Below are 27,035 nucleotides of genomic sequence, written 5' to 3'. Positions count from 1 at the left end.
GAATTTTAAATTCTTAAGATTTCACTTTTCTAACTTTAGTTAGTGTGTAACGTTGTTGTTTGATTATATATTGACATCACTAAAGCCTGTTTTATGCTTCTGCGTCGAATCGACGGCGTACCCCCACAGACCCCTCTGCGTGGCCACGAACCCCTCCGCCGTAGCTCGACGTGCACCTCCAAAAAATTGTAACTATGCGTCGAGGCGACGCAGACCACAAGGACTGTGATTGGTCAGATGCAACTCAACCTGACGCAGAACCATAAAACAGCCACGGCGCCGTAGGAGTGACGACGTAGCTACTCCGTGGAGTTGACGCAGAAGCATAATGAGGCCTTAACCCTATTTTTTACATAAATCCTTCCCCCGGGAACACACAAGCAGTGTTGAGAAGAAGAGTTGTTCCTGCGGGTTTAGTGACATCACTAACCCTAAAATGTACATAAACCCTGCTCCCGGAAACAAGCAGTCCATGTTGAGAAGAAGAGTTGTTGTAGTAGAGCACATTTGTGAGTCTGCTCAAGCTGTCGCATCCGTCTTTTCACATTTATTGCAATACACTACGTAAAACAAATGCAATAGCATGTCACTCACATTTTACAACAGTTCCCACACGAGCGATTTTATCGATTAACATGACAGAATATGCTAATCAAAGACTTGAAGATGGTTAAATCCACATCAGCAGCATAAATTCATCAGCTAACCGTTCTAACGTTCTGGTGCATTCTACATGTTGACACTTGAGTCTCTCCATCGTTGTCCGACTCCAGTTTAAACATAAAAGGCAGAACAATTTCATACATTTTAGTGCTTGTCTGCGTGAGGTAATCGGAGCTGCTAACACACACAAGCTCTTGAGCAGCAGCTCAAGGGACACACAACGAGTTTTTACTGACCCTGAAAAATGGACAATTTTAACATGCTGTAAAAAAATTATCTGTGTGGTATTTAGAGTTAAAACTTCACATACACACTTTGGGGAGAACAGAGTCGTATCTTACATCTTGCAAAATGGGGCCTTATACTAAATATCTCAAAATTAGTTTTTACTGTATTTTTTATCAAACAAATGCAGCCTTGGGGAGCACAAGAGATTTATTTCAATAACATTTGTTTTAAAAAATTACTGACCCCAAACTTTTGAACAGTAGTGCTTAATTGTGACTTATCCACTTGACATTGAACAACTTCTGATTGTTTATCAGTTATTATGTCTCGACATTTGTCAAAAGGAAAATAACCTCTCAAATGATGCAACAGAACATTTTATTGAGCTCATATGTGACGGTTAGAGATATGTCCTGAAAGATAGAATGTCCCAGATAGTAATATAATTGTGTAGATTGTGTGGAAGACCGCTAGGATGCACTTGTCTTGTGCAACAATGAGTGGCTGGCCAACTTTGGATGTCTTAGTTTTTAGATTCTCCACCAGGGCTTACTTTTGAGGTTTACTTCTGAGGCTTCAGGGCATACTTCTTCATGTGTCTACAAAAACAACATACAGATTTATTGTTATTAAAGCATAATGTACCAACGTGCTTGTTTCGCAAGCCAATGAATGGTTTATTTGCATACAGTTGTACCGTTTTCAAAAACAAGATGAGATACTCCAAATGTTGTTGTCATAACAGAATTCGGCAAATGATTTGAGATGCGTACCGACTGAGTCTCATTTTGAGGACGTCGATCCTGAGCGTGGCTTCTGAGCAGGAGGCGAGGTATTCATCCTCGTCCTCAGCGCTCAAGGTGAGCTGGCTCTTCTGCTTCTTCTTCTGCAACTCCTCTTCCTCCTGAACAAAGAAGTTTGAGATGATTTCAATTCACTAGTGTATTTCTGGCCTGCTAAGCCAGAAAGAACTGTGAACAGTGTTTCCATCCCTTGAAGTGGCGATTTATCTATTCAACATTAAAAAAAACATCATTCAAATTCAGCCAATCAGATTGAAACGGCTAGCTAGCTGTTTATTGTTTGTATGCAATTATGCAATTTTAAGAAGGTGCTAAATCTTCTTGACTGAACTAGCTTGCCTTTTTGATTCTGCTCTGGATAAGGATGGTTTTGTTATTACGTAGCTGGTTAAACTCAGTCAGACAGTCTGTATTCAACTGAAGTGCTTCCTGGTCCGTGAGGGCTTCTGGTTGTCCCAGTGGGGCCTGGAAAGGAGCCAACAGGTCCAGCTCTTTCTCTTTCTGCCGCTGCTTCTTTTCTTTAGCCATACGTTCCTGATGAACGAAGGGAACCAGAGGTAGGTGGTAGGTTTGGATCAGTGCGATGAAAGTGATTGACCGTTTAAAGCCTTGATTCACCTTTTCTTCCATGTGCCGATGGGCCATCTTGTTTCTCATAGTGTTGTATATAGAGATCAGCAGATCAGTATTACTTTCCTCCTTTTTTCTTGAAGAAAGAATGGACTTTACCTGAAACACACACGCTAACGTCAATATGATCGGCTAAGCAAAAACATTTGTTGTGGTGCTTGTGAACTGTAATACCGCTTTTTCCGAATCTCTGATCCGAAGTTCAACGTTCTCCTCGTCTTTCATCAATTCCACAAGCATTTCATACAACTGCAAGTTCTTGTAGGGTTTCGCAGAACGATCCACCTGAACATGCAAAAAGAATCAAGCCGTAAACACAGACAACAAAATATGAACCATAATATTGATATTGAAGTTCTCATGAGAATCTTTCCATCTACTGCGAAAGTGCTGTGACATGACAAAATCACAGCAAATCAGAACATGTTATGCTTAAAATGACAGTTCCAGTCTGATCACAAGAGAAAATGTAAGTATTTTATACTTTTTTATACATACAGGTCCTTCTAAAAAAATTAGCATATTGTGATAAAGTTAATTATTTTCCATAATGTAATGATAAAAATTAAACTTTCATATATTTTAGATTCATTGCACACCAACTGAAATATTTCAGTTCTTTTATTGTTTTAATACGGATGATTTTGGCATACAGCTCATGAAAACCCAAAATTCCTGTCTCAAAAAATTAGCATATCATGAAAAGGGTCTCTAAACGAGCTATTAACCTAATCATCTGAATCAACTCATTAACTCTAAACACCTGCAAAAGATTCCTGAGGCTTTTAAAAACTCCCAGTCTGTTTCATTACTCAAAACCGCAATCAAGGGTAAGACTGCCGACCTGACTGCTGTCCAGAAGGCCATCATTGACACCCTCAAGCAAGAGGGTAAGACACAGAAAGAAATTTCTGAACAAATAGGCTGTTCCCAGAGTGCTGTATCAAGGCACCTCAGTGGGAAGTCTGTGGGAAGGAAAAAGTGTGGAAAAAAACGCTGCACAACGAGAAGAAGTGACCGGACCCTGAGGAAGATTGTGGAGAAGGACCGATTCCAGACCTTGGGGGACCTGCGGAAGCAGTGGACTGAGTCTGGAGTAGAAACATCCACAGCCACCGTGCACAGGCGTGTGCAGGAAATGGGCTACAGGTGCCGCATTCCCCAGGTCAAGCCACTTTTGAACCAGAAACAGCGGCAGAAGCGCCTGACCTGGGCTACAGAGAAGCAGCACTGGACTGTTGCTCAGTGGTCCAAAGTACTTTTTTCGGATGAAAGTAAATTTTGCATGTCATTTGGAAATCAAGGTACCAGAGTCTGACTGGGGAGAAGGAAATGCCAAAATGCCTGAAGTCCAGTGTCAAGTACCCACAGTCAGTGATGGTCTGGGGTGCCATGTCAGCTGCTGGTGTTGGTCCACTGTGTTTTATCAAGGGCAGGGTCAATGCAGCTAGCTATCAGGAGATTTTGGAGCACTTCATGCTTCCATCTGCTGAAAAGCTTTATGGAGATGAAGATTTCATTTTCAGCACGACCTCGGACCTGCTCACAGTGCCAAAACCACTGGTAAATGGTTTACTGACCATGGTATTACTGTGCTCAATTGGCCTGCCAACTCTCCTGACCTGAACCCCATAGAGAATCTGTGGGATATTGTGAAGAGAAAGTTGAGAGACGCAAGACCCGACACTCTGGATGAGCTTAAGGCCGCTATCGAAGCATCCTGGGCCTCCATAACACCTCAGCAGTGCCACAGGCTGATTGCCTCCATGCCACGCCGCATTGAAGCAGTCATTTCTGCAAAAGGATTCCCGACCAAGTATTGAGTGCATAACTGAACATAATTATTTGAAAGGTTGACTTTTTTTGTATTAAAAACACTTCTTTTATTGGTCGGATGAAATATGCTACTTTTTTGAAATAGGAATTTTGGGTTTTCATGAGCTGTATGCCAAAATCATCAGTATTAAAACAATAAAAGACCTGAAATATTTCAGTTGGTGTGCAATGAATCTAAAATATATGAAAGTTTAATTTTTATCCTTACATTATGGAAAATAATTAACTTTATCACAATATGCTAATTTTTTGAGAAGGACCTGTATAATTGGATTCACAGAAAAGAGAACTATTTGTAATAAACCACACCCCTAAATCTAACTCTCAGTGATAAATTACCAGGTCATACAAAAACGTACAAATGAGATCATACAAAGCAAGATTGTATGAATGAGATCATATTCGCCACCAGTTTGTCACCAGCCAGTGTAAAATAATTGAGAATTGTCATGAGACTGTGTTGGACAGTTCACCCAAAAATTAAAATTCTATCATTTACTATTTTTTTAATTTTTCATCACTGAACAGAATTCGGAGTCAAAGATTTCTATAAAGTTCAGTTATTTAGAGTCAGATTATGACCAATGAGATTTTACTGTGGGTGCAGTTATACATTGTTACTTGACAGAAATAGAAATGTCTTGTCGCTTTTCCATTTTCTAAAAGTTTTCTATTCATTTCTCATTACGATTTTAGTCTCATATCGCAATGACTTTCTCTCGTAATTTTAGCTTTATTCTCATAAAAATATTACCGCTTTATTTTTGTAACGGTTTGATTTTATTCTAAAAACGTTGACTTTTTCATAAAAAGGTCTATTGAGATTTTTCTCAAAGCATTGTCTTGTATGTTTTGTATGATCTGTATTTTAGGGGTTTTTTTGCCAATAAAACACTGGTGTATTACTTTGTTCATGGAACTGACCAAAGTAATTCTATAAGTGTGACATCAGACCTGAAAGCTAGAAACCATCTGTGGAGTAAAATCTTGTGCTTTCTGCGAGTCTGCCGCTTCTTTGGGTTTCGTGAAGTTGAGCCAAGCTGGGATGATCCTGTCGTCCTCTAGATGATAGGTCACCTGGATCCGTCTGTCAGACATCAAAAAGACCCTTTCAGCCACATCTTTACTTGCCGGCTTAGAAGGATCTCTGTGGAACCGCTCCTCCACCCTCTGTTGGAGACCCCAAAAAAAATGTCCATGACCATTTTTGTTTATTGTTAGCAAGGCCACTAGAAGCAAAATATGAAGCTTGTAGTATACTGTTGGTTAGTGTTATACCAGCAAGATAATATAAGGTTAAACTGCTTAAAGATTAAAAGTCAAGCCTGTTTTAGAGAGCATTACCCTTATAGGCCGTTGTTCAAAAGCCTCTCCAGCCCAAATCACTTTGACTTGCTTTCCGTAAACAACATGTCGACAAAAGAGGAAGTCAGTCCGATCTTCAAAGGTTTCTGTCATTTCGAAAGGCTTCTCGCTTCTTCTGGCTAGACCGTCGGTGCGAGTATGACTATAAAAGTCCATCTGACGCTCCGTCTCAGGAACTAAAGTGACGTACCTGTGGTCTGAACAAAATTACACTTTTAAAATGCCAGGCTTGTTTTTTGTGTAATGATGTTTCAACTAATTTGGTTACTGAAACCACATAGGAAAAAATGCAATGTGATTTCATTTTAATTGAAAATTATTCGTTTTCTAATTAATCTAATTTTTGTTGAGCAGTACCCCCAACCCCAAGAGCCCTGACACAATTTGAGCAAAACTGGTATTATTAAAGTTGACGAGTCATCAGTAATGAAACGAGTCATGCTTACTGACATCGGTAATATATAGAAAATGTGTGTTGGATTACATCTGAGAGCATCCTTTCTTCCAGGCCTGAAATGCTCAGATGTCACATTGCTGTCTGTGTGAAGCTCTCTCTCGTCAAGACAGTCACCTCGGTGACTGAACCATTCCTTAATAGTACTGGGTTGTGTGCCTGATCAAAACAAAAAGTGTCAACACACAGGCTAAATGCTAAAATAACATGCAAATAAATAAATAAATAAATAAATAATATTTATTCAGAATTTTTATTTTACATTACAATTTTTTATTAACATTTTAATATGAATAATATTTTATTTATGAAAGTGACAAAGTGAGCATTGATACTTAACATGTCAACACACAGGTTAAAGGATAAATTAACATGCTTATATATAATAAATGAATATTTATATTTTTAATTATTGTTAATTTAGTCATAATAATAATAAAGTATTATTAATACATTTAATTTATTTAGGCATTATTTTTGTTTTGGGTTAACTATGCCTTTAACATTTTTTTTTTGTTCATTTAAATGTACATGATCAACATGACGAGGTATGTTTTATATGTTGAAAACAAAAACATCTGCAAAGGTCTTACAATCAAGGTCTTTATAAATGGTGAGTTTGGTCACAAGACCGTCTTTCAGAAGGTAAGGGGCAAACTTCTCCAGCTTGGCTTTCCTGTACTGGACAACCTTCATACCCCCTGGAAAACGCATTTCCATGTCTATAAAGATACAAAATAAAAACAGAACATTGATGAATAATTCACCTCAAGAAATAGTGTATAAGGGATGAGAGTGAGAACTTGACCTGGGGGTGAAATATCTATTTTAGTCACCCAAGATGGAGGCATTTCAAACACTTTCAGCTCATCCATTTCCTCCTTGAGAAGAAAAAATAATAGGTCGTTACATCTGATGTAATAGACTCTTAGCAGGTTTAGTGTGGAATGGGCCCTTCAACAGTTAAAGGGATAGTTCCCCTAAAAAGGAAAATCTGTCATCATTTACTCACCCTCAAGTTGTTCCAAACCTGTATACATTTCTTTGTTCAGTTAAACACAAAGGACAATTTTTTGATATCTTTAGACTATGGAAGTCAATGGTGCATAACAACTGTTTGGTTACAAATATTCTTCAAAATATCTTAATTTGTGTTCAACAGAACAAAGAAATGTATACAGGTTTGGAACAACATGAGGGGGAGTAAATGATGACAGATTTTTCATTTTTGGGTGAACTATCTCTTTAAATCAATAATGGGATCAAAACTAAATGAAAAATTTGAAATAAAGAACAGTTTTTCTGTACTTCTTCCTCATCTTCTGACTCTTGGAGTGTCTTTAACTCCGAAATGTTTGCCATAGATTGGCTAGTTAGGCCACACAGCATATACTCCCACTTTGATAGATCGCCCATGTCAAACGTCATCTCCTGCAGACACAAACAGACCCGGTGAACTTTCCAATGCTTTCCATCCTCACATTAATATCACATCCACACTAAGAGATACTGACCCCACAACCGAAAGTGCAGTCTTGCTTGTTGACCCAGTAGTTTTGATGGTTCCAGACGCTCTCTATGCCCAGAAAGTTCTCATTGGTGGTGGAGTAGCTCTTGCCTGTCAGAGGGTCAATGAAGAAGTTCTCAGGTTCCTCCCGGTTCCCTGAGAGCACCAGAACCCAGCTGTGAACTCTCAAGCCCAGAAGAGGGTCGGGTGGTGGACGTTCTTTCTCCTGTTTAAAAGGAAGCGGTGAAAATGCAAAACAAAAACTCTACTGAATTTCACTGAAACCTTCTCTGTCCGACCTTCTGAAGTCTCTCAGCTTCCAGTTGTTCCTTCAGTGCAGCTTCTTTAGCTTCTGTGTGCCGTTTCTCCTCTTGACGCTTTTCAAAGGAGCTGTGCAAGTCGCGTGGGGGTTTCACAGAGTATTTCCTCATTGTCTTCTTCGGTTCCTCTGTTTTCCCCTGAGCAGATCATATAAAATGATCCATAACATGAATTCATCCAGTTTAGGTTTTCAGAAGTAACTGATTTCAATACGACCACTCACGGAAATTGGTTTTAAAGCTGTAGTCTTCAAGAAATGGTCTACAACCTCTAAGGTATCAGTGGACATACTTCAGAGAGCCTGCTCAAACTACACAGTAAACATTTTTACTTAAAAAAATGTTTTATTAAAAAATTGAGGATAAATTTCACTAAGTAACTGCAAGTAACATTAAAGGTGCAGTAATTTCTAAGAAACGCTGTTGAAAGCATTATTTTGCTTAACTTCAGCTATGATAAAGAGACATTTCCGGGCTCGAGCAATGAAAAATGGGTGTTTTTTGGGATTGATTTCAAATATCAGTGTTTCAGAAATCGCTTACTGCACCTTTAAATAAAACGTGAAATTTTGAAGTAGGAAGACTGAAATGGTATTTCCTTGTAAAACATACTCTGAAAATCTTTGATTTATTAACAACTTAATTTTTTCAAAACCGAAAAACTGAAAATTACACTGTAATTTTTGTGAAAATATATAAAAATATGTGGAAATACAAAAACACAATATTACCTTTAACCCCTTAATTTAAAAAAAGGCAAAGTTCAGCTAAAGATTGCATTCTCCTACCATATTAAAATAAGTATGTATAAAATAAGTAATATTAAGTAAATTAAAATCATGTACAAATATATCTTAATTTTATTTCAATAGATTATGAAACTAACTAAATGAATAAATGTATGATAATTTATGATATTCTATTAATATAATTTATCATTTATTTAATTACAGTTTTGCAATTTAGGCATCAGAAAGCATGTATATCATTTGCATGTCACAGGTCAGGCTTAAAATTATTTCTCAGTTTTATTTAATTTCCTGCTCTCTATCAGTGTTATTTATTTTAGGATTATTGAGATATTATTATACGTTTTATAAATAGTTTGTATAATTTTGTATTTGTATATATATTTTTTTTTTTTAAGTTTTATTGATTTAGTTGTTTTTGTCATTTTTTGAAATTTTATGTCTGTTTTTATTTTGTTTTAGTTATTTAGTACATCAAGTTAAAAAATAAAATAAAAATGAGAAATGTTGCATTGGCAACTACCTGAAAAAATAAGTTATTTTATTTCAGTTAAGGTTTTAGTTTCTGCTCTGTATATCTCTCCGCCAAGGGGCCTGAAAGAGGTTGAAAAGCCATTTTAAAGTCATCACATATCACATATAAATGTTCAAACAAACTGACTTGAGTGATGAGTTGTTTAAAATTACATGCCATAAAATTTGTTTTACATGCAATGTGTGATCTAATGCATGGTTTTAACTCCATACTAACTTGGATTTGAGTCTGCAGTAAGGGACATTCTTGCCGTGACTGATCGAGAAGACACATCTCTTTAGTAGCGTACCCACTGACGCAGTAAGCGTTGTATCCTGCGCCCAACAACAGGCTACACAGCACACTGGAGAAATCAAAACATGTGCCTCTCTGAGTCTGCAGAACCCAGGTGGGCGATGACAGCTGCTTGGGCTAAATAGAACAGAAATTAAATAAAAAACATGTTTTCGAGTCCAAAAGGCAAAAAACAACCGTGATAAGTCAAGTTAGATCAAGCTAAACGCAATTAAGGGAAACAGTCGGAAATTCTCACAAGTTCAAATGGTGGATCCAAGAGCTCCAACGAGAGATAATCAGACACAAAACTAGCACATCCCTCCCAGTCGTACAGCTCAGGATACGGCAGCAATGTGCTTCGCAAGGTGGTGCTTACAAATTTCTATTGATGTACAGTAAAATAAGAAAACATCATGAAAACAAAAGAGTATTCAAGTCATTTGTGGTAATGTTGCCTTGTCTAGAAAGCGTATTTGCTGTACGCACCTGAACACCGCACTCATTTACAGGGCACAAAAGAAGTGCTTTATTATCAGGATATAAAAGAGCATACTGCTGACGGAAGTTTTCAGCCATCGCAAGCATGAGCTTCTCCTTTGAGGAGTTCTCCTTATATGAGGATGGACATTTGGAAAGGTCCAATTGAGGTCTTGGCTTTGCTCTGAAACAGTAAAGAATAAAGACCAATGAATAGAAAGATGTTTCATTGTTATTTTACTCTCAAAATTATGTGCATCACTTGCATGTAATGTATATCATCATTTCCTAACAAGACCACATATTAAGGTCTGGATAGATTAGATGGAAAGTAAACAATCTGTTTTCGTAATCAGTGTTGGAGGCTGGAGAAATGGCCAGGAATAAAGATCTGAGTGACTTTGACATTTTTATGGCAAGGCGACTGGCTCAAAGTATCTATGAAAAGGCAAGGCTTGTAGGTTGCTCCGGGTCAGCAGTGTTGAGAATTTACCAACAGAGGTCTGAGGAGGGACACACCACAAACCGGCGACAGCGTGTCGGGCGCCCAAGGCTCATCAATGCATAAGAGCAACCAAGGCAATCCCGTCTGGTCATAGCCAACAGAAGGTCTACTGTGGCACACACAGTCATACAAAATTGTAATGGTCGTTATGGGAAGGATGTGTCACAACACACGGTGCATCGCACCCTGCTGCTTATGGGGTATGGACCAGAGTGCCTATGATGACCCCTGTACATGGTCGAAAATGCAGACAATAGAGAGTCAGGACTGGACCTTGGAGCAGTGGAAGGTCACCTGGCCCTATGAGTTCCGTTTCCTTTTACATCACGTGGATGGTCGTGTACGTGTGCATCATTTACCTGGGGAAGTGATGACACCAGGATGCACTGTGGGACGAGGACAAGCCGGTGGAGGGACTGTGATGCTCTGAGAAATGTTCTGCTGGGATACCTTGGGTCTGGCCATTAAAGTGGATGTGAATTTGACATGTGTTACCTACCTCAACATTATTGCAGACCAGGTACACCCTTTCATGACAATGCTGTTCCCTGGTGGAAGTGACCTCTTGCAGTGGCCACTGCAGACATTGCTCAAGAATGGTTTGAGGAACTTGATAAAAAGTTTAAGGTGTTTCGTATTTTAGTTAATCAAGTTAAATTAAATGAAAAAGAGAAATGTTGGCAACTAGCTGAAATAAAATGAGTTCAAGGTTGGTATTTTTTTTTAAATAATTTATTTAATTTGATTTAATGGTTATTTTATTTCAAGTAGCGAAAATGTTTTTATGGTTTTAGATTTTAGTTAGCTATAATAACTCTGACCAGGACCTTTTCTTGACCAGCTTCATGACATTCTTCCTTATAAGGTTAATACAGTCCACTATAGATTGAGGCCGTGGTGGGTGGGTTTTAACATCAACTTACCCCGTCTGCTCACTAAAGCTAAAAAGTTGGAGGTGTTTGACCTTGGCTTACTACTCCACATGCGTGACCCGATAATATACCACCCATGTTTGTGGCTAATGATTAAGGCCGTTGTAAACATCCACCCACCGTGTTCCTTTGGGAGGAACTCCTATGGAGAAACACTGCTCATTGCTTTAACAGGAGTTTACCACATGTTTTTGAACTTTAGTAACCTCACATGTGTGTAACTGTGGGGGTTATTCGTATGTTAGACAGCCTGCTCTTCAATTCTCGAACACCCTCTTCATCATCTGTTATAGTAGTGTCCTCTTCACAATCTGCCTCCGGTAACACCTCCATCTAAAACAAGTCATACACACATTGAGAGATATACAAACAACTTCTAAACTAAAAATGAATAATGTATATTCGTTATTTTACAGTTAAGGCGGATAGCAGTATACTCACAGTTCAATAAATTGAATCTCTTCCCCGTTCGTTCTTAAATAAAAGATTTTAAAGCGCAGATTAATCCATTAGCAGCAACGTAAAAACCTGTTGCTTGTTTACGTCGCGCAATTTGGTTTCCATAGCGAGGGTTCGCTGACGTTACGATGCGGGGGCGGAGTCGACAGATGTTCTTGGAAATTATATACTTTGTTTTATTATTATTAATTTTAAAATGTTATATTTATAAATTAAGTAAGAATGATAATGAAACAGAATAAAAAATACTGTTAATATTTAAAACATATTATTAATATAATAAAACAACTTACTAAAGATCATTCTGCATTTTTAAAAACTATTTCGCTTTCTTCTTTTTACTTTATGTGTAGTCGGTTTTTAAGTCCCATGTTTTATTATTGTACTGTCAGATACATTTATTATTATTATTATTATTATTATATTATTATTAATAATAATAATAATAATAATAATAATAATAATAATAATAATAATAATAATAATAATAATAATAATAATAATAATAATAATAGTAGGGGGGGGGGGCATCTCGTATGTTTGCACCTAAACCTATTGTCATTGAAATATATCCTTATAATGTAATCATCACACACAGTAGGGCCTCACAGAGTGTTCACGGTCCGGTGACCTCACGTTCTGATACACTCACCGCCCCCTCGCGACGAACGCATTAAAAGATAGCGCTGGAGTGAGAGGCAGCCAGAAGAACACAGACACAAACAATATGGGATTTTCGCCTTCCTTCAGATGCATTGCATTTCTTCTGATTGCACTGCACCAGACCTCTGGATTCTGGTTATTTAACGTTATCTTCCCTCCGACAGCCCAACATCGCGTCATAAACAATAGCACTCCTCCTCTTATCATAGGTAAGCAATCTTACATTCGTAGTTTGGATATTTAAGTTGAGGGATTTTGTTGTGAAAGTGTTTGTTTCATTAATTTAAGGGGGGTGGAGCATACAATTGTGCCTACATAAGACAACCTAGACAAGATAACAGAGTGCGCCTCACTTTTAGACAAGTTCAAATTCATATATTTTGAAGTTTGTTGTAAGGTCCATCATCTATAACAAAATATGTGTCTGGTAAAATAATAATATAATATCTTTTTTTTTTTTTACTTTGAAACAGTACCTGGAAATTTGGGTAATCGCCTAGAGGCCAAAATAGACAAGCCCACACTAGTGCACTGGATGTGTTACAAGAAAACTGAGGACTGGTTTCCTCTCTGGATGGACCTGAACATGTTCATGCCCATTGGAATTGATTGCTGGATTGATAATATAAGGTAAACCGACGTTGGGAACAAACTATAACAATAAATAGTTTGTAACATTATAATTTACTGTCACTTTTGAAAACTTTAACTAAACCTTTTCTGAATAAAAATATTCTCTTCTTTAATAAAGAAAATCTTACTGACCCCAAACTTTTGAATGTAGTGTATATGCTTGAAATTAATATTTACACTGCTTGCTTTGTCTCATGTGTGTACAAATGAACAGAGCAACCCTTTCTAGGTACCTCTGATTGATTGACAACTGTTTCCTAATCCTCCTCAGTTGTGTATTGCAGGTCATTGACCTTTTGTCTATTGCTTTTGGAGGGTTCTCGAAAGGCTGATGTCATAGGGACAGGCCAATGTATCATAATCAATATTAGTAGCAAATCTACTGTCCTAACTATGTTTATTATCAGAAGCTGTGATATATTTGAACTTCTTGTTTTTTGGCTCGAACTTGATATGAATGTAACAGCTGCATCTTTTTGTGCAGGATTGTGTACAACAGGACAAGTCGCAAGACATCGAACGCACCCGGGGTGGAGGTCAGGGTCCCTGGATTTGGACAGACGCACCCTATAGAGTTTCTTGACATAAACAAGCTGACTGGTGAGTATAACACTAAGTAATTGGATCTCTTACATCACAACATCCTCATTTTCATCCTGATGGTCTTTTTATTGTATAGGTTACTTACATACCATGGTTCAACAGTTGGTCAGCTTTGGATATGTGCGAAATGAGACTGTACGTGGTGCTCCATATGACTGGAGAATCGCTCCAAGTAAGTTAAATCACAGTGACGGACAAGAACAATCATTTCACCATAGTACAAAACAAATAGTTGACAGTAGCCTCTATGTCAGGACTGTTCAACTGTAGAGCTCCAACTCAAATCAAATATACCTGAACAAGCGAATCAAGGTCTACAGGATTACGTGAACATGATAGGCGTCAGTTTGTTTTGGCTTAGAGTCAAACTGTGTAGGACAGTTGAAGAATCCTATTCTGCATAATTGACATTGTATACACTACAGTAATAAATAAATAAATAATATATATATATACACATACAATAAAATAACAACATCTTTAATTATTATAAAAGGGCATTGATAAAGTTACACATTTTGGAGGAACCAGATTCTTATCAACCACACAGCAACTACTTAGAAACCAACCCAAACACCCTGGCAACGCCATAGCAACACCCTAGCAACAATTCACACAGTGTGCTATTAATCTGTGTCCCAATAAGAACAATCTGTGAACCTTTATGTTTGGTACCACATAGATGAGCAGGAGGAGTATTTTTCACGTTTGAAAAGCTTGGTGGAAGAGATGCATGATGAGTACAAGCAACCAGTCTACCTTCTGGGCCATAGCATGGGCAACAACTACATCCTGTACTTCCTCAACCAGCAGACTCAGGACTGGAAAGACCATTACATTAAGGGCTTCATCTCTCTGGGAGCACCTTGGGCAGGCGCGGTGAAGCCCCTCAGAGTCTTAGCATCAGGTACAGAGAAGAAATTTAAGAGAACCGTTTTCTATTTTACTATGTCATTTATTCCTGTGATCTAAGCTGAATTTTCAGCATTATTACTCCAGTCTTCAGTGTCACATGATTCTTCAGAAATCTTTCTAAAATGCTGATTTGTTGCTCGAGAAACATGTAATATTTTTGTTTTACAATTTTTATTACGCACGCAAAAAAAAAGGGAAGAGGCTTGGTTGTGTAAGTTAGTAGTGTGTTGAAACTCGTGGTTATGGTAAGAGGTGTGATATTTACGAAACACACTTGAAGTAGTTGACCAATCACAACACACTGGTCCAACCAGAGCACACTGGACCAATCAGAGCACATTGCACTTTTCAGAAGGAGGGGCTTCATAGAAGCAGGAACTAAACAGTGTTACTGACAGACTGGGAACAGATGTCAAATATGTGAAAAATAATGTTTTCAAGCATAAAAACATTCTAGTAGAGCCCAAAATCACGATTTAATATGGACTCTTTAAATGAGTTTTGGTCTATATTTTATGCCTTTTTAGGTGAAAATGATGGCATACCCTTCGTGTCCAATATAAAAATCCGCGAAGAACAACGGATGACGACCACAAACCCTTGGATGATCCCTTCTGAAGAGGTGTGGCCTAAAGACCACACCTTCATCTCCACCCCCTTTTTCAACTACACCAATCAGGACTACCGGAAGTTCTTTAAAGACATTGACTTTGAGGACGGCTGGTACATGTGGGAGGACACCAGAAACCTCACAGCTGGCCTGCCCACACCTGGAGTCGAGGTCTACTGCTTCTACGGGGTGGGACTCCCTACTCCCGTGACCTACGTGTACGACGAGCAGTTTCCAAACGCAGACCCCGTAGATATCCTTTACGATGACGGCGATGACACTGTCGACAGCCGCAGCATGAGTCTCTGTAAGCGGTGGATAGGGAAGCAGGAACAGGCTGTGCATGTGACAGAGTTCAGAGGCATGGCTCATTTGGACATGGTCTTTAATCCCAAGGTGCTGACGGCAATCCAGAGAATTCTGGAGGGAAAGTACCATGAGGAAAAGCATGTCAGCTTTGAACAACCTCCATCTCTTAGCCTTAGTTTTGTGTGACGTATTCACAACTGCATTATAAGTGCACTGCAACACTTGTATCATGTATAAAGGTATTGCTGGGTTCACGCCATGTTGTAATTACCGTTATCACAAGATGGCAACCCGTGATGTTTTATTTTTATGGCAACACTTTCACACCAAAATGAATCCGCAACAGTCACGTAGTACGAGTTGTAATTTTGAATTCTACAAGGATGTGTTTTTTTATGAGTCGGAATCTCACAATTACAGTAATTCCGACATGGCGTGAACACCCTGTATGTCTTAATGATATATTTGTATTGGTTTATAATATATTGATAGGCATGATATAGTAATTGTTTTTTCTTTGTTACAGTTTAGAACTGTATTTGTATTATACAGAGTTTATCAAATGTATTTAATTTGTACATTAAAGATTGCAGACACCATAGCTCTTAAAGTGTAAAATGTACTGGATGTTTATTTAGCATAGCATAACTTAAACTGTCTATGCAACTGTAATATGTTATATATATTACAGTTCATATATAAAAATTATCATATTTTTTAGGCTGTGATATTGTTAAACTAATTGTTAAACTGCTGCTTACTATAAATATAAAAAAACATGTTTATCCATATTATTGGTCCTTGTTATTTGTACACTGTACTGATAGTATTTGTTGAACTATGTAACCTTTGAACTGGTTTAGAAGTTCTAAGTCTGATAAACATCAGCTTTTTTTGCAAACAAATTAAAATACGTTAGACAAAGGTTCAGAGTTCACACAGATATGGGCAGTCATTTTGCCAGGAAATCTTTCCTTGCTTAGTTGGACAAAATAATTGATCATTTCTTTTGAAATATAGATATTTTGGCAGAATAGGATTCCTTTAATCAGTCACTCGTTTTGGTAGTATCTTTTTTCCTCAAATCTCTATGATCTTTGAACATCATCCTCACACATAGTGAAACAAAGCAACCTGACTACATGTGCAATTTGACAATAATTAAATGATCACCCCCATCCAGCCGTGAATATAGCGAAATTTGACTGCTTTTTGATTATACATTTTAATTGCTTGACTACATTTTAATGCTTACTACACAATAAATAATTTTCATAAATAATACTAATTTAGCATGGCTGGAATTGACCAGTTAGCATCGATGATCAGGGCTATTTTTTATCATTCTTATTATAAAAATACATTTTATTATATTGTTTTGAGAAAGAGATTTCAGTAATTTAATACATACATTTATTCTAATACAATTTATATTATTCAGATAATCTGTAAAAGTAAGACTAAATGTTGTTCAGGCAGGATCAATTTGTAGGCCAATTTGGTTTATGCGTTTTATTCTGAAACTACGTACAGAGTTGTAATCCTTAATTAGCATCTTAGATTTTTAAAGCACACAAGGATTTCAAAATTCACATTTGAGGATATATATATATATATATATATATATATATATATATATATATATATATATGTATATATTTATAGTTCAGAAAATAAAATCAATTATTGCAGCCTTGCTATAATCGAACTGTCTTTCAAAGCTCCGCCCTCCGACTCGATGTGTTCTGCCATTGTTTATTCGCGTCTAGCTGCTTTAAAAACACCTATTACATGATCGCTACATTGTGTTCATCACAGTCACTGTCGGTCAGAGCCAGAAGAGACACTTCTCAGACCACTCCTAGACCTCACGATGGACAGATAAACACAAATCCATCCTTGATCCTGTAAGCCAGCAGAGGTGTGAGCCACAGAAAGAGATGCTTCCCTGTCATCGGTTGAACCTCGCGATTCTCCAGCTGTGCCTGTTGTTGTTGGTGTCTTTTACCGACAGCAGAAGTTTGAAATGCTCACCAGGGAAAGTGTGCTCAGGCTCGGACCGACCGCCTGTTGTTCTCAGTAAGTTAATTGCAGCACATCCATTTTGATGTAATGTCCTGTTGCTTTTCTGTTCTTGACACCAGACACAGTTGTTTACTTGTCTCATGATGAACTGTCATGCGGTCAGTGTCTCAAAACCCAGTGTCCCCCTATCTAGACAACACGTGCGCTGTCCTGGTAGCTCACATGCTCAATGTTGTGATGCCTAAAATGTTGTGATTTTGTTATATAACAACCACTAGTACACGGTGTACAGATCGCGTGTTTTCACCTCATATCCATGCTTGTTATAGTATTATATAGAGTATTCAATATATTAATGTATTTATAATCAGACCTTATATCTAGTGGCTTAACGCATCTTCAAAGCTGTTATTTTGAACAGTTTAAAGCACGTGACCAAATAGCTGCGAGCGTTAATAGCTTTACACTTTTCCAGGAGAGCTGTCGAAGAAACCAAAACCTAGTCCAAGAATATAAACACAACACCAATCCAACATGTAGAAGCGATTGACTTTTATATATTGCATTTGTGTTGTGTTTATACTGTCTTGTTTTCTGCCATTTTCTTCTTGGTATCTGTTTGTTTTCGCTTTGGCGGTTTCTCATATGACGTGATCATATGACCTGCTGAAAAAAATGACTTTTTCAATGTCACTGATTGCGAAACCTGTCGTAAACAAGAAAATAACGATTCTTTGTTATCTTTTCATCCCCTATTGGCAAATTACGAAATATATGAGAACATTTTATAAATTGTGAAAATACGTTCTTTTTCAGACTTTGGGCTATTATAGAAGTACCTGGCGTTGTATTAACACCTTTTGTGTGTGTGTGTGTGTGTTTATCTTAATAGTATTATACTTTGAAATATCTTAATATGTAAGTACCATGGTACAATGCATTACCATATCTTACCATAACTGTTGCTAAAGACACTGTTATCTGTGTTTTGGAACAATGATAGCAGGATGTTATTTGGTCCAAGATTGTTTTAATGTGAAACATTTTCACCTCCTTGAGCTTGTACCAGTTAGAAACCATATAACATGCTCCAAAACACAGCTACCGGTGGAGACTGGATTTCCCATCAGTTAGGCTACTTACTGTGGAAAAAGGTTTATCTTCATGTTTAAATTTACACTAGATCATTATTTGGCAATAAAAGATAGCTTAAATAATTTTTTTCTACAATAATATCTAAAGCACACTTTTAAGTACACTATTTGACTAGCCAATATTTACACGGCACCTGATAGTAGGAGCCCAATATTTTGTGAATGTGGTGGACAATAAAGACATGCAAATTTTGTAGGAAACTATACTTTGAAACATAGTGGTTGTTAAAATGCTTCAAACTAGACCAAACTGGCAGACATTAGTGATGATAGGTGATAAGTAGGTAATCTCTTTTGAATGGTGATAGTGTCAAGTCTTTTTAATCAGTGGCTAAATCATATCTAGGCTAAAGTATTTTGTGAAGTGCTTCTGATGGAGTTTCCTATGAAAACATAAGTCACCATAACATAGAAAATTCTTATTTTTTTTAATGAATATTGCACTATTTATTGTAAATGATTCTAAGTAATATATTATTCAAACGATTATAAATTATTTATCCGTAGTTCCAGGAGATCTTGGGAATCAGCTTGAAGCGAAACTGGATAAACCTAGTGTAGTGCATTACATCTGCTACAAGAAGACCAATGACTACTTCACGCTATGGCTCAACCTGGAGCTGCTGGTGCCGGTGGCCATTGACTGCTGGATTGATAACATGAGGTAAAGGGTAAAAGGACATCTGAAACAAGAAGTCGTGCATGTGGTGTATTGCTGGCATATGACATTCATAACATTTTGTAAAACAAGCTTCTTCAACAACCTTTATTGAGTGCAACAGTCAGGTTTCACAATTAAAAACTCCAGTCATTTTCTCCATAGAGACAAAGAGTATAGAAGAACAAGAGACGAAACTCAATAGAACGTTCCATTGCAACAAACGGGCCCAGCAGCAGCGCTACGCTTCCGCCATTTTGGGGTGAAAGCGACTTGGGGCAGTCCACTAGTGTTGATGTGTCGTTCGCGAACGAGCCGCTCTAAAAGCCAATTCTTTGAAAAGAGCCGGACTTCCCTTTTTTTTTTTTTTAAAGTACATTAAAGATCAAATCCAAACTAAATGATGACAAGACAGAATAACGTAGGCTACAATCACTAGACTAGTGATCATCAAATCCCTTTTAACAGTTTATTTCACAGACTTAGACAAGTTTTCTACTTTTTTCCCACAAAACTTTTAGTATTAGCATTACAAACACTGAATTAATACCAACATATAAAAGTAAGTAAAGGACATGCTATATCAGATAATTGGGATTGTTGGACAATATATTTATATATTGTCAGCATAGCTTTACAGTCAACTGTTTTTTTGTTGTTGTTTTTTTGCAGTAGCTACTATCTTATATTAATGACCGTTAAAGCAAGACTATGTAAACAAAAAAACACAGCCACTGTCCATCATGTTCTTTAAGATCATCATGTTTATAGCATGATCCAGGGGATTACCCATACAGAAATGTAATATATGTCAATATAAGTAAATGACATATATAGCCTAATGTCAGTGCCCATGTATGTCTGCTGCCTATATGAGAATATATGCAAAATTCGTATAAAACACATAGACATATATGAAACAATATAACAAAAATGGCCGTTTTCATGTAAGTGCCATATAGTTTCCCGTATATACACATAAATGTTAAATATATGTAGCCTAAGACGCATATATGTACTTATTTCAATGCATGATGCATCAGTATCACATGCATGTATGTTTACATACATTTATTAAATATGTGGGAAACAAATATGTATGTCACATATTTATACTTAATGTTGTCCATATATGCAAGAAACCAATACTATACTGTAATATATGCAGATATATGGTATCATATAGATGAACTCAAATATTTTCTTCACATGTTTGGACACAAATGTTCATTTATGTTGCAGGCATAGGCTATGTTGTGTTCTCAGATAAGTCAAATATATGTATAGATATATGTCATGCTATTTAATATATAAGTACATATATGGCCATATATTACATTTTTGTATGGGTAAAACGTACAAAATATATTTCAGGGTTAGTGGAGTTGTTAACTAATAATAGTAATAAATGTGGAAAGGTGCATAAAATGGAAATACTCAATAAAGCAAGAAAAAAACTACCTCAAATGTGTATTTAATGATAACAGAGGATTAACTGTTATCTGTGCTCTTGTCCAGTAACTCCATTTGGAATTTTCACCCCAAAATGGCGGCCGTGCTACCGAAGAGCCACCTAGTGGCTGTTTCCAACAAAGCATCAGAGTTTCGCCTCTTGTTCTTCTATACTCTTTGATAGAGATTAAAGATAATTTATAAACCTTTAAAAACAGACCTACTGTGAGCTATATTGATTTTTTTTTTTTTATTGCCAGGCCCAAATGCACTCTATTGAATGGGAAATTAGTAGACATGAAATACATTTTTTGTTATTGAAAGCACGCCTTTGCTTCTTCTGATTTCATGTCGCCTGCTTTAAAATATGCAAATACGTCATCAGCATCTGTTTTGTTTAAAGGCTACTTTACAATCGCACAACACACCTCACTGAATCTCCTCCGGGGGTGGATGTCAGAGTGCCTGGGTTTGGAAAGACGTATAGTTTGGAATATCTGGATCCAAGTAAACGGAGTTTGGGTGAGTGGAAACTGGGTGTTTATCTCAATATGTCAATTTGTCGATTGGTAACTGTTTTGTTTTTTTCAGGCATGTACTTCTTCACTATAGTACAAGCACTGGTTGATTGGGGGTATACCAGAGACGACGATGTTCGAGGGGCTCCCTATGACTGGCGTAAAGCCCCCAGTGTGTATCTACTTCTTCTATTTAAGCACCAAAACAAAGTTCTGGGAAACGTGTTGATTCTTGTCTTATTTGGACATTTTTGTTCCCTGATCTGTACCTGCAGATGAGAATAAGGAGTACTTCTTGCGTCTGCAGCTGATGATTGAGGAGATGGCTAATAAGGCTGGAGGTCCTGTGGTCCTCATCGCACACAGTATGGGGAACATGTACACGCTCTATTTCCTTAATCAACAACCACAAGCTTGGAAGGACCAGTACATCAAGGCATTTGTTTCTCTTGGCCCTCCATGGGCTGGAGTGGCCAAAACTCTTAGAGTTATGGCAACAGGTACAGGCTAAATTTGTTGTAGAAGGAGATTTCCCCCTGGTTTCACAGACAAGGCTTAAGCTAGTCCCAGACTAAAATGCATATTTGAGCTGTTTTAACTGAAAGCAACTTGCACTGGCATATCCTAAAATGTATCAGTATCATTGTTTTGTCTCTCAGGATGCACACCACTAGTAATGTTTTTTTAAGACTCGTTTATAAAAGCTAATTAAATGTCCTAATTGAACTAAGGCATAATCCTGGCTTAATCTAAGACCTCTCTGTGAAACCAAACCTTTGCTGAATTAAATGTTCTGAATATAATTTTGTTTGACTGTACTAAAGCATACAAATATCATAGAATTTTTGCTGAGATTTAGGATACTTGTTTCTCCAAAAAACAATGCTACAGCCAGTTCTGTACACACTCTAAAATGTGTGTTCTGTGTTGGAATTATTGTTTTTGTGTTGGTCTGTGTGATCCCACCCACTCCCAATTTACCCAGTAGTATTTTGTCAACCTTGGGTTGCCAGATGGCGAAAAAAACACTGCGTATTGTAGCCATGGAAGCCAGCAAACGAACCGGGTCGGAGATTGCAGATTCTACCCGACTTAAAAAGCCTTGTCAGTAAAAACATTGCAAACGAATGCATTAGCTGATCAGGCTACAGTATAAGTCACTTTCCAATTGCCAGTTGCGCTCGTTCCTGTTGCGTGTCCTCAGTCTGGCAATCCCATTTCAACTGTTAACTGTCAATAATCCATACTGCACCTTTAAATTTTATCAAATATCTATGGCAAACTTTTGTATGTCAATGCAAGTCACATGTACAGTTGCATGAATACACCTTTAATTTCTGAATTTTGCCCCAAAATGTCAAAATTAATTTTAAAGTCAAAACTGTCATGGTGATACAACAGTCTTGACATCATAATGAAGATAAAAATCTTGTTTAAATATGATTTAAACCCTGGAAATGGCAAGTTTTTTAAAACCATATGAAACGTTTCTAAGTGGCCATTCACACAGAACACATTTTTTAGTGAAATGGAAAAAACAACAACTGCAAGACACTTGCAAAAAAAAAAAGAGTGGAACTTCTTTTAACTTGAGCGCTGGATTTTTAGAACAATTAGTTGATCTCATGTGAATGACAGGTTGTCCCGCCCTCACGCCAATTAACACGTCAACAACGAAGTGAAAAGATGATGCTGCCAGAGGGAGGGGAAGTTATTTTGAATAAAGATTATATGAATTTGAAAAAATAATGACGTTCACGTATAAATCATTTATAAGCACTGCAATATTCCATAAAAAAACAACAACCTGAAACGTCCATTTTGATTTTACTTTAAAACCCATTTACGAGCACTGGTTTGATCATTTGATTTTGGTTCCATCACAGGCGACAACAACCGCATTCCTGTCATCAGTCCTGTAAAAATCCGCACCCAGCAGCGAACGGCCGTCTCCACCGTCTGGCTCTTCCCCTACGCCCACTCCTGGCCCAAAGACATGGTCCTGGTTTCCACCCCAAACACCAGCTACACAGTCCAAGACTATCAGCGCTTCTTCAAAGATATTGACTATGAGGACGGCTGGGCCATGAGGAAGGACACGGAGCCGCTGGTCAGTGCACTTCAGCCTCCGGGCGTTCCTGTCCACTGTCTTTATGGCAGCGGCATTCCCACAGCTCAGGGCTTCAATTACACAAACTTCCCAGATGTAGACCCCACCGTCATCAACGGGGACGGAGACGGAACAGTCAACCTATTGAGCGCCACACAATGCAAACGCTGGAAGAGCCAGCAGACACAGCCTGTCCAAATGTTCGAGCTGCCCGGGAACGAGCACGTCGCCATGCTGTTGAACATAACCACGGTCAACTACATCAAGAATGTGCTGTTTGCACCATGATAGCATTGAGGCTTTACACACTTCCCCTCTTTAACTTTCAGGACTTGGTTCTGCTTTTTGAGTGGATGTTCCTTTCCTTATCGCAATTTGTTGTCGGAGTTCCTTTTTGTGGAGTTGAGGTTTATCAGGACATCAATGATAAATAGTCATCTTTTGTTGGGCACAATCACCATTTACAGAAATGATTCTTGATTTTTTTTGCCCAATTCAGATCTAAAATGTTAACATAGATTTTACAGCACACTGCAAAATGTAATTTCCAGTTGTTTAATGTGAAATGGCAATTGTCTGCCGTTAACGCTTGTCAATTACATTTTTAAATATTGTCTGTTTCTTAACCTTTTTAAACTTTAACCTCTTATACCCACAACTTCTTTAATCTACAGATTTTATCTAGTGCTTTTTTAAATGTTTCTATCCAAATTGTACTAACACTGCAGTATCTCTGTTGATCCTACTAACAAGCAAGTGGCTATTTATCAGGCTGTCTGTGACCAGTATTGATTTATGTATATTTGTCAGATGTTCTTGAATGTAGAATGTGCCTAATGGCTGGATATCTCACTGCTGCTCAATGTACATCAGCTTAACCTCTAGACTGCATTTGTGCCACGGCCCAGGATGGGTTAACCCATGTTACATGAACAAAGTCTGCTCTTGAATATGAATGAACAATGATTTGTGAACCACATTATTTGTCGCTTTTTAAAAAAATTTGAATTGAGGTTGTAAGACTAAGTTCAATTATAAAAACTGTATTTTAACAGTACAACGCTAACCCCCGGTTTCACAGACAAGGCTTAAGTCTATTCCTGCACTAAAATGCATGGTTGAGCTGTTTTAACTGAAAGCAACTTTCACTGGCATTTCTTAAAATATGTCAGTGCCATTGTTTTGCCTCAAGATGCACACCGCCGGTAATGTTTTTTCCAAGGCATGTTTGTAAAAGCTACGAAGATGTCCTAATTGAACTAAGGTCTAATCCTGGCTTAATCTAAGCCCTGTTTGTGAAACAAAGCCTAACTGTGGAAAGTGAAACTTAATCTTTCAGTTTCAGGATGCGTGCGGTGTGTTGCTCAAAAAAAATGCTGGTCTGATGGTGAAAATGCAACGCTAAACCAGGGTGTGACTTCTTGTTTCTCAAACAACAGACAGTTTGCCTACATGCCATGGGTTAGTGAAAAATCCCCATGTTGGAGTAATGTAAAATAAAATGCTCTTTACCAAAAATGTAATAACATAGAGATACTTCATGCATCATTAGTTCAAATCTTTCATTATATTCTGCAAACCTCAAAATCCACATCACTACTAAACAGTGTTTCATATGGAAGCTTATTTCACAGAATAAAAATATAAAAAAGCTTATTGTGACTATCGCACAATTCTGAATTTTTCCTCATAGTTGCAAGTGTAAATCTCACAATTTGACTTTCTGAGAATTGTGAGTTTATATCTTTTTCGAATTGAGATAAAAACAAGGGGAAAAGGTAAATTGTGAGAAAGTCGCAATTACCTTTTTTACATTTTTATTCTGTGGCAGAAAGAAGCTTCCATAATTTCACGATCATTGGAGGGAGAAAAGAAAGACTTTATTTCCCGTTTTGCAACGAAGCTCTGTGCAGTTGAGCCGTATGTGAAAAGGCCCATCTTCATGAGCGTCAATGAGACTCTGTGAAAAGTAAAATCATAGGTTATAAGAATTCAGATTGCAATGCCAAAAACACACCAACTCTTCAACCTTTGCCTTTAATCAATACTTATCCATGTTTAGTTTGTGATGCCGATCTATTTGGGTTCCTACCTGCAATTCTGATAAACATGCCTTTTTCAGGCTTTCCGTGTGGTCACCCACACACCAAGCAAGGCTTATGTGGAAAGAAGGATCCTATATGAAAAAATAGAGGAGGCTGTTACATGAAATTTTATCTAAATTTGATTGTATTTGAATATATGTTCACAAATATGATACCAATGCCTTGTTTGTACCTTATAAAAGGTGCTGAGGTTGAATTCTTTCATGGTTTGATCCAGTATTTTGATGAGCTCAAGCAACTGTGTTTTTCCAGTGGAGATTTCCAAACCAAGGAATGTCCTGCATGAACTTTATGCCATTAAAACAGTGCATTGAAATGAATAAATAATACATACACAGCCTAGTTAGGTAATTAACAGCGAGAGTAATGAAATACCTAGTCTTTTCAGCATTAGAATACACCATCAGTTTATCAGCCAAACAGAAAAACCTGAGGAAACAATCTGACTTAGACACCCAGCAACTGACACATGTTAAAATTAAACAATGAGGTGTTGATTATACAGCACAGACTTTTGGAAATGGGTCACACCAGTCCGAATGGACTGGATGAACGGTTGAATCCAGTGATGCCGCAGAACAACTGTCTTTGAGAGACTGAGGTGAAACTCTTCAGATAGGGCCAAAGGGATGCCGTGAGCTGCCGCAACCACCATCATTTCATTTAGTACCTCCAGAAAGGCCTCCTCAGGATCATCTAAAAAGGGTTAAAGGTCATTCAGAGAAAAATTACTGTATCAATCTAAATACACTCAGGCAAAATGCTTACAAGGAATAAACATGTATGTAGCCCAGTTGCCCCGCTCGTGCTGGAAGGACCGCATTCGCCCTCCATGCTCATCACTTATATCAGTCCACTTTTCTTCTGATTCTCCGAACATCTCCCTTACACTCTCGGGAAGAGGCAGGCGAGGTGTCAGCTGGGCTGATCTGCCTGCTTTGCTTTTAACAGATCTTTGATCCAAAGGTTCACTGGTGCTATTCAGGTAAAAGAGGAAATTAGAGCCCTAGAAATGCAAATCAAAATAAAACTAAACCAAAGAAGATCAAACGCACCAAACCTGCTTTCATTGTCAAGTTTTCCTCTTTTCCTTGAGGGTGAGGAATCATTTTTTGAAGAGTTTTCAGTTTCATCTTCAGAACTGCTACTACTGTAATTGACAATCATGCTAAGGCAGAAAAATCTTGAAAACTGCAACAGATGATTAAAATACCATGTCAGATACGTGACGACACTCTTATTGTCATGCGCAAAGCGCTTCCGATGGTTCTGCTTCTTCACAGCGTCCCTCTCGGGTCCCTCAACATGAGAAACAATGGGATTCGTTAACGAATCATTATTTTTTTTAGTCGGATCTTCTACAATGCCTCCGTTGAACCGGTTCCTATCACAAGCGTGTGATTGCGTTTCTTTGTATGGCGGTATGGTTATGTTAGTGACCGAATATTTATGGGGGTTTTTTTCTCAGCCGAGAGATTACTGTCAATTTTAGTATTACATATTTTAAATAATTTTTCCTACATGGTTTTATTCAAAGCATG

General features: G+C 37.7%; 4 protein-coding genes across 6 annotated transcripts; 2 read left to right on the top strand and 2 right to left on the bottom strand.

Moving 5' to 3' along the window:
* Positions 1–527: 527 nt before the first annotated feature.
* ccdc135 (coiled-coil domain containing 135) lies at positions 528–11,869 on the bottom strand. 2 transcript variants are annotated; one of them, XM_077210498.1, is made up of 18 exons: positions 11,722–11,869; positions 11,492–11,613; positions 9,853–10,027; positions 9,623–9,748; positions 9,307–9,501; positions 7,786–7,944; positions 7,494–7,712; positions 7,288–7,410; positions 6,788–6,860; positions 6,573–6,701; positions 6,010–6,138; positions 5,505–5,722; positions 5,115–5,330; positions 2,499–2,609; positions 2,313–2,423; positions 2,034–2,228; positions 1,665–1,795; positions 528–1,490 (listed from the first exon to the last, which is right to left on the bottom strand). In XM_077210498.1, the coding sequence occupies exons 2-18, from the start codon at positions 11,611–11,613 to the stop codon at positions 1,454–1,456; spliced, it is 2,469 nt and encodes an 822-aa protein (XP_077066613.1). In that variant the 5' UTR covers positions 11,722–11,869; the 3' UTR covers positions 528–1,453. The 2 variants fall into 2 exon arrangements, with proteins under 2 accessions (XP_077066613.1, XP_077066614.1); XM_077210499.1 differs by lacking the exon at positions 11,722–11,869 and adding an exon at positions 10,337–10,457.
* A 529-nt stretch (positions 11,870–12,398) lies between these two features.
* On the top strand, positions 12,399–16,263 carry lcat (lecithin-cholesterol acyltransferase). Its single transcript, XM_077210488.1, has 6 exons — positions 12,399–12,611; positions 12,876–13,032; positions 13,520–13,635; positions 13,715–13,810; positions 14,321–14,545; positions 15,081–16,263. Exons 1-6 carry the CDS (start codon positions 12,467–12,469, stop codon positions 15,656–15,658), a joined length of 1,317 nt encoding a protein of 438 aa, XP_077066603.1. The 5' UTR covers positions 12,399–12,466; the 3' UTR covers positions 15,659–16,263.
* Positions 16,264–17,214: 951 nt separating this feature from the next.
* On the top strand, positions 17,215–24,907 carry pla2g15 (phospholipase A2, group XV). The gene is made up of 6 exons (XM_077210490.1): positions 17,215–17,551; positions 19,159–19,315; positions 21,165–21,283; positions 21,353–21,451; positions 21,555–21,779; positions 23,166–24,907. Exons 1-6 carry the CDS (start codon positions 17,413–17,415, stop codon positions 23,675–23,677), a joined length of 1,251 nt encoding a protein of 416 aa, XP_077066605.1. The 5' UTR covers positions 17,215–17,412; the 3' UTR covers positions 23,678–24,907.
* usb1 (U6 snRNA biogenesis 1) lies at positions 23,099–26,823 on the bottom strand. Of its 2 annotated transcripts, none has more exons than XM_077210497.1 (7): positions 26,555–26,823; positions 26,263–26,471; positions 26,007–26,190; positions 25,870–25,923; positions 25,667–25,772; positions 25,482–25,565; positions 23,099–25,349 (listed from the first exon to the last, which is right to left on the bottom strand). In XM_077210497.1, exons 1-7 carry the CDS (start codon positions 26,659–26,661, stop codon positions 25,245–25,247), a joined length of 849 nt encoding a protein of 282 aa, XP_077066612.1. In that variant the 5' UTR covers positions 26,662–26,823; the 3' UTR covers positions 23,099–25,244. The 2 variants fall into 2 exon arrangements, with proteins under 2 accessions (XP_077066612.1, XP_077066611.1); XM_077210496.1 differs by having other exon boundaries at positions 23,929–25,349; positions 25,667–25,781; positions 26,555–26,807.
* Between the last annotated feature and the right edge of the window lie 212 nt (positions 26,824–27,035).

Source organism: Siphateles boraxobius, unplaced genomic scaffold (genome assembly GCF_051911475.1).
Source record: "Siphateles boraxobius isolate OS27281-9 unplaced genomic scaffold, OSU_SipBor_1 65, whole genome shotgun sequence".
NCBI lineage: Eukaryota > Metazoa > Chordata > Actinopteri > Cypriniformes > Leuciscidae > Siphateles > Siphateles boraxobius.
The sequence above is the reverse complement of the archived record's forward strand: the minus strand, read 5'-3'. Positions and strand labels throughout refer to the sequence as shown.

What these genes read in the sequence shown, in the direction of transcription:
- ccdc135 (XM_077210498.1), bottom strand. Translation starts at nt 11,613, where the DNA reads ATGGAGGTGTTACCGGAGGCAGATTGTGAAGAGGACACTACTATAACA. An exon ending in AATAGATATTTCACCCCCAG is followed by an intron (nt 6,702 to 6,787) that starts GTCAAGTTCTCA and finishes GTATCTTTATAG; the next exon opens with ACATGGAAATGCGTTTTCCA. An exon ending in ATCGGCACATGGAAGAAAAG is followed by an intron (nt 2,229 to 2,312) that starts GTGAATCAAGGC and finishes TTCGTTCATCAG; the next exon opens with GAACGTATGGCTAAAGAAAA.
- pla2g15 (XM_077210490.1), top strand. Translation starts at nt 17,413, where the DNA reads ATGCTTCCCTGTCATCGGTTGAACCTCGCGATTCTCCAGCTGTGCCTG. An exon ending in CCGACCGCCTGTTGTTCTCA is followed by an intron (nt 17,552 to 19,158) that starts GTAAGTTAATTG and finishes ATTTATCCGTAG; the next exon opens with TTCCAGGAGATCTTGGGAAT. An exon ending in TCCAAGTAAACGGAGTTTGG is followed by an intron (nt 21,284 to 21,352) that starts GTGAGTGGAAAC and finishes TGTTTTTTTCAG; the next exon opens with GCATGTACTTCTTCACTATA.
- lcat (XM_077210488.1), top strand. Translation starts at nt 12,467, where the DNA reads ATGGGATTTTCGCCTTCCTTCAGATGCATTGCATTTCTTCTGATTGCA. An exon ending in TGACATAAACAAGCTGACTG is followed by an intron (nt 13,636 to 13,714) that starts GTGAGTATAACA and finishes TTTATTGTATAG; the next exon opens with GTTACTTACATACCATGGTT. An exon ending in TGACTGGAGAATCGCTCCAA is followed by an intron (nt 13,811 to 14,320) that starts GTAAGTTAAATC and finishes GGTACCACATAG; the next exon opens with ATGAGCAGGAGGAGTATTTT.
- usb1 (XM_077210496.1), bottom strand. Translation starts at nt 26,661, where the DNA reads ATGATTGTCAATTACAGTAGTAGCAGTTCTGAAGATGAAACTGAAAAC. An exon ending in AAACTTGACAATGAAAGCAG is followed by an intron (nt 26,472 to 26,554) that starts GTTTGGTGCGTT and finishes TTACCTGAATAG; the next exon opens with CACCAGTGAACCTTTGGATC. An exon ending in GGTGTGACCCATTTCCAAAA is followed by an intron (nt 25,924 to 26,006) that starts GTCTGTGCTGTA and finishes TTGTTTCCTCAG; the next exon opens with GTTTTTCTGTTTGGCTGATA.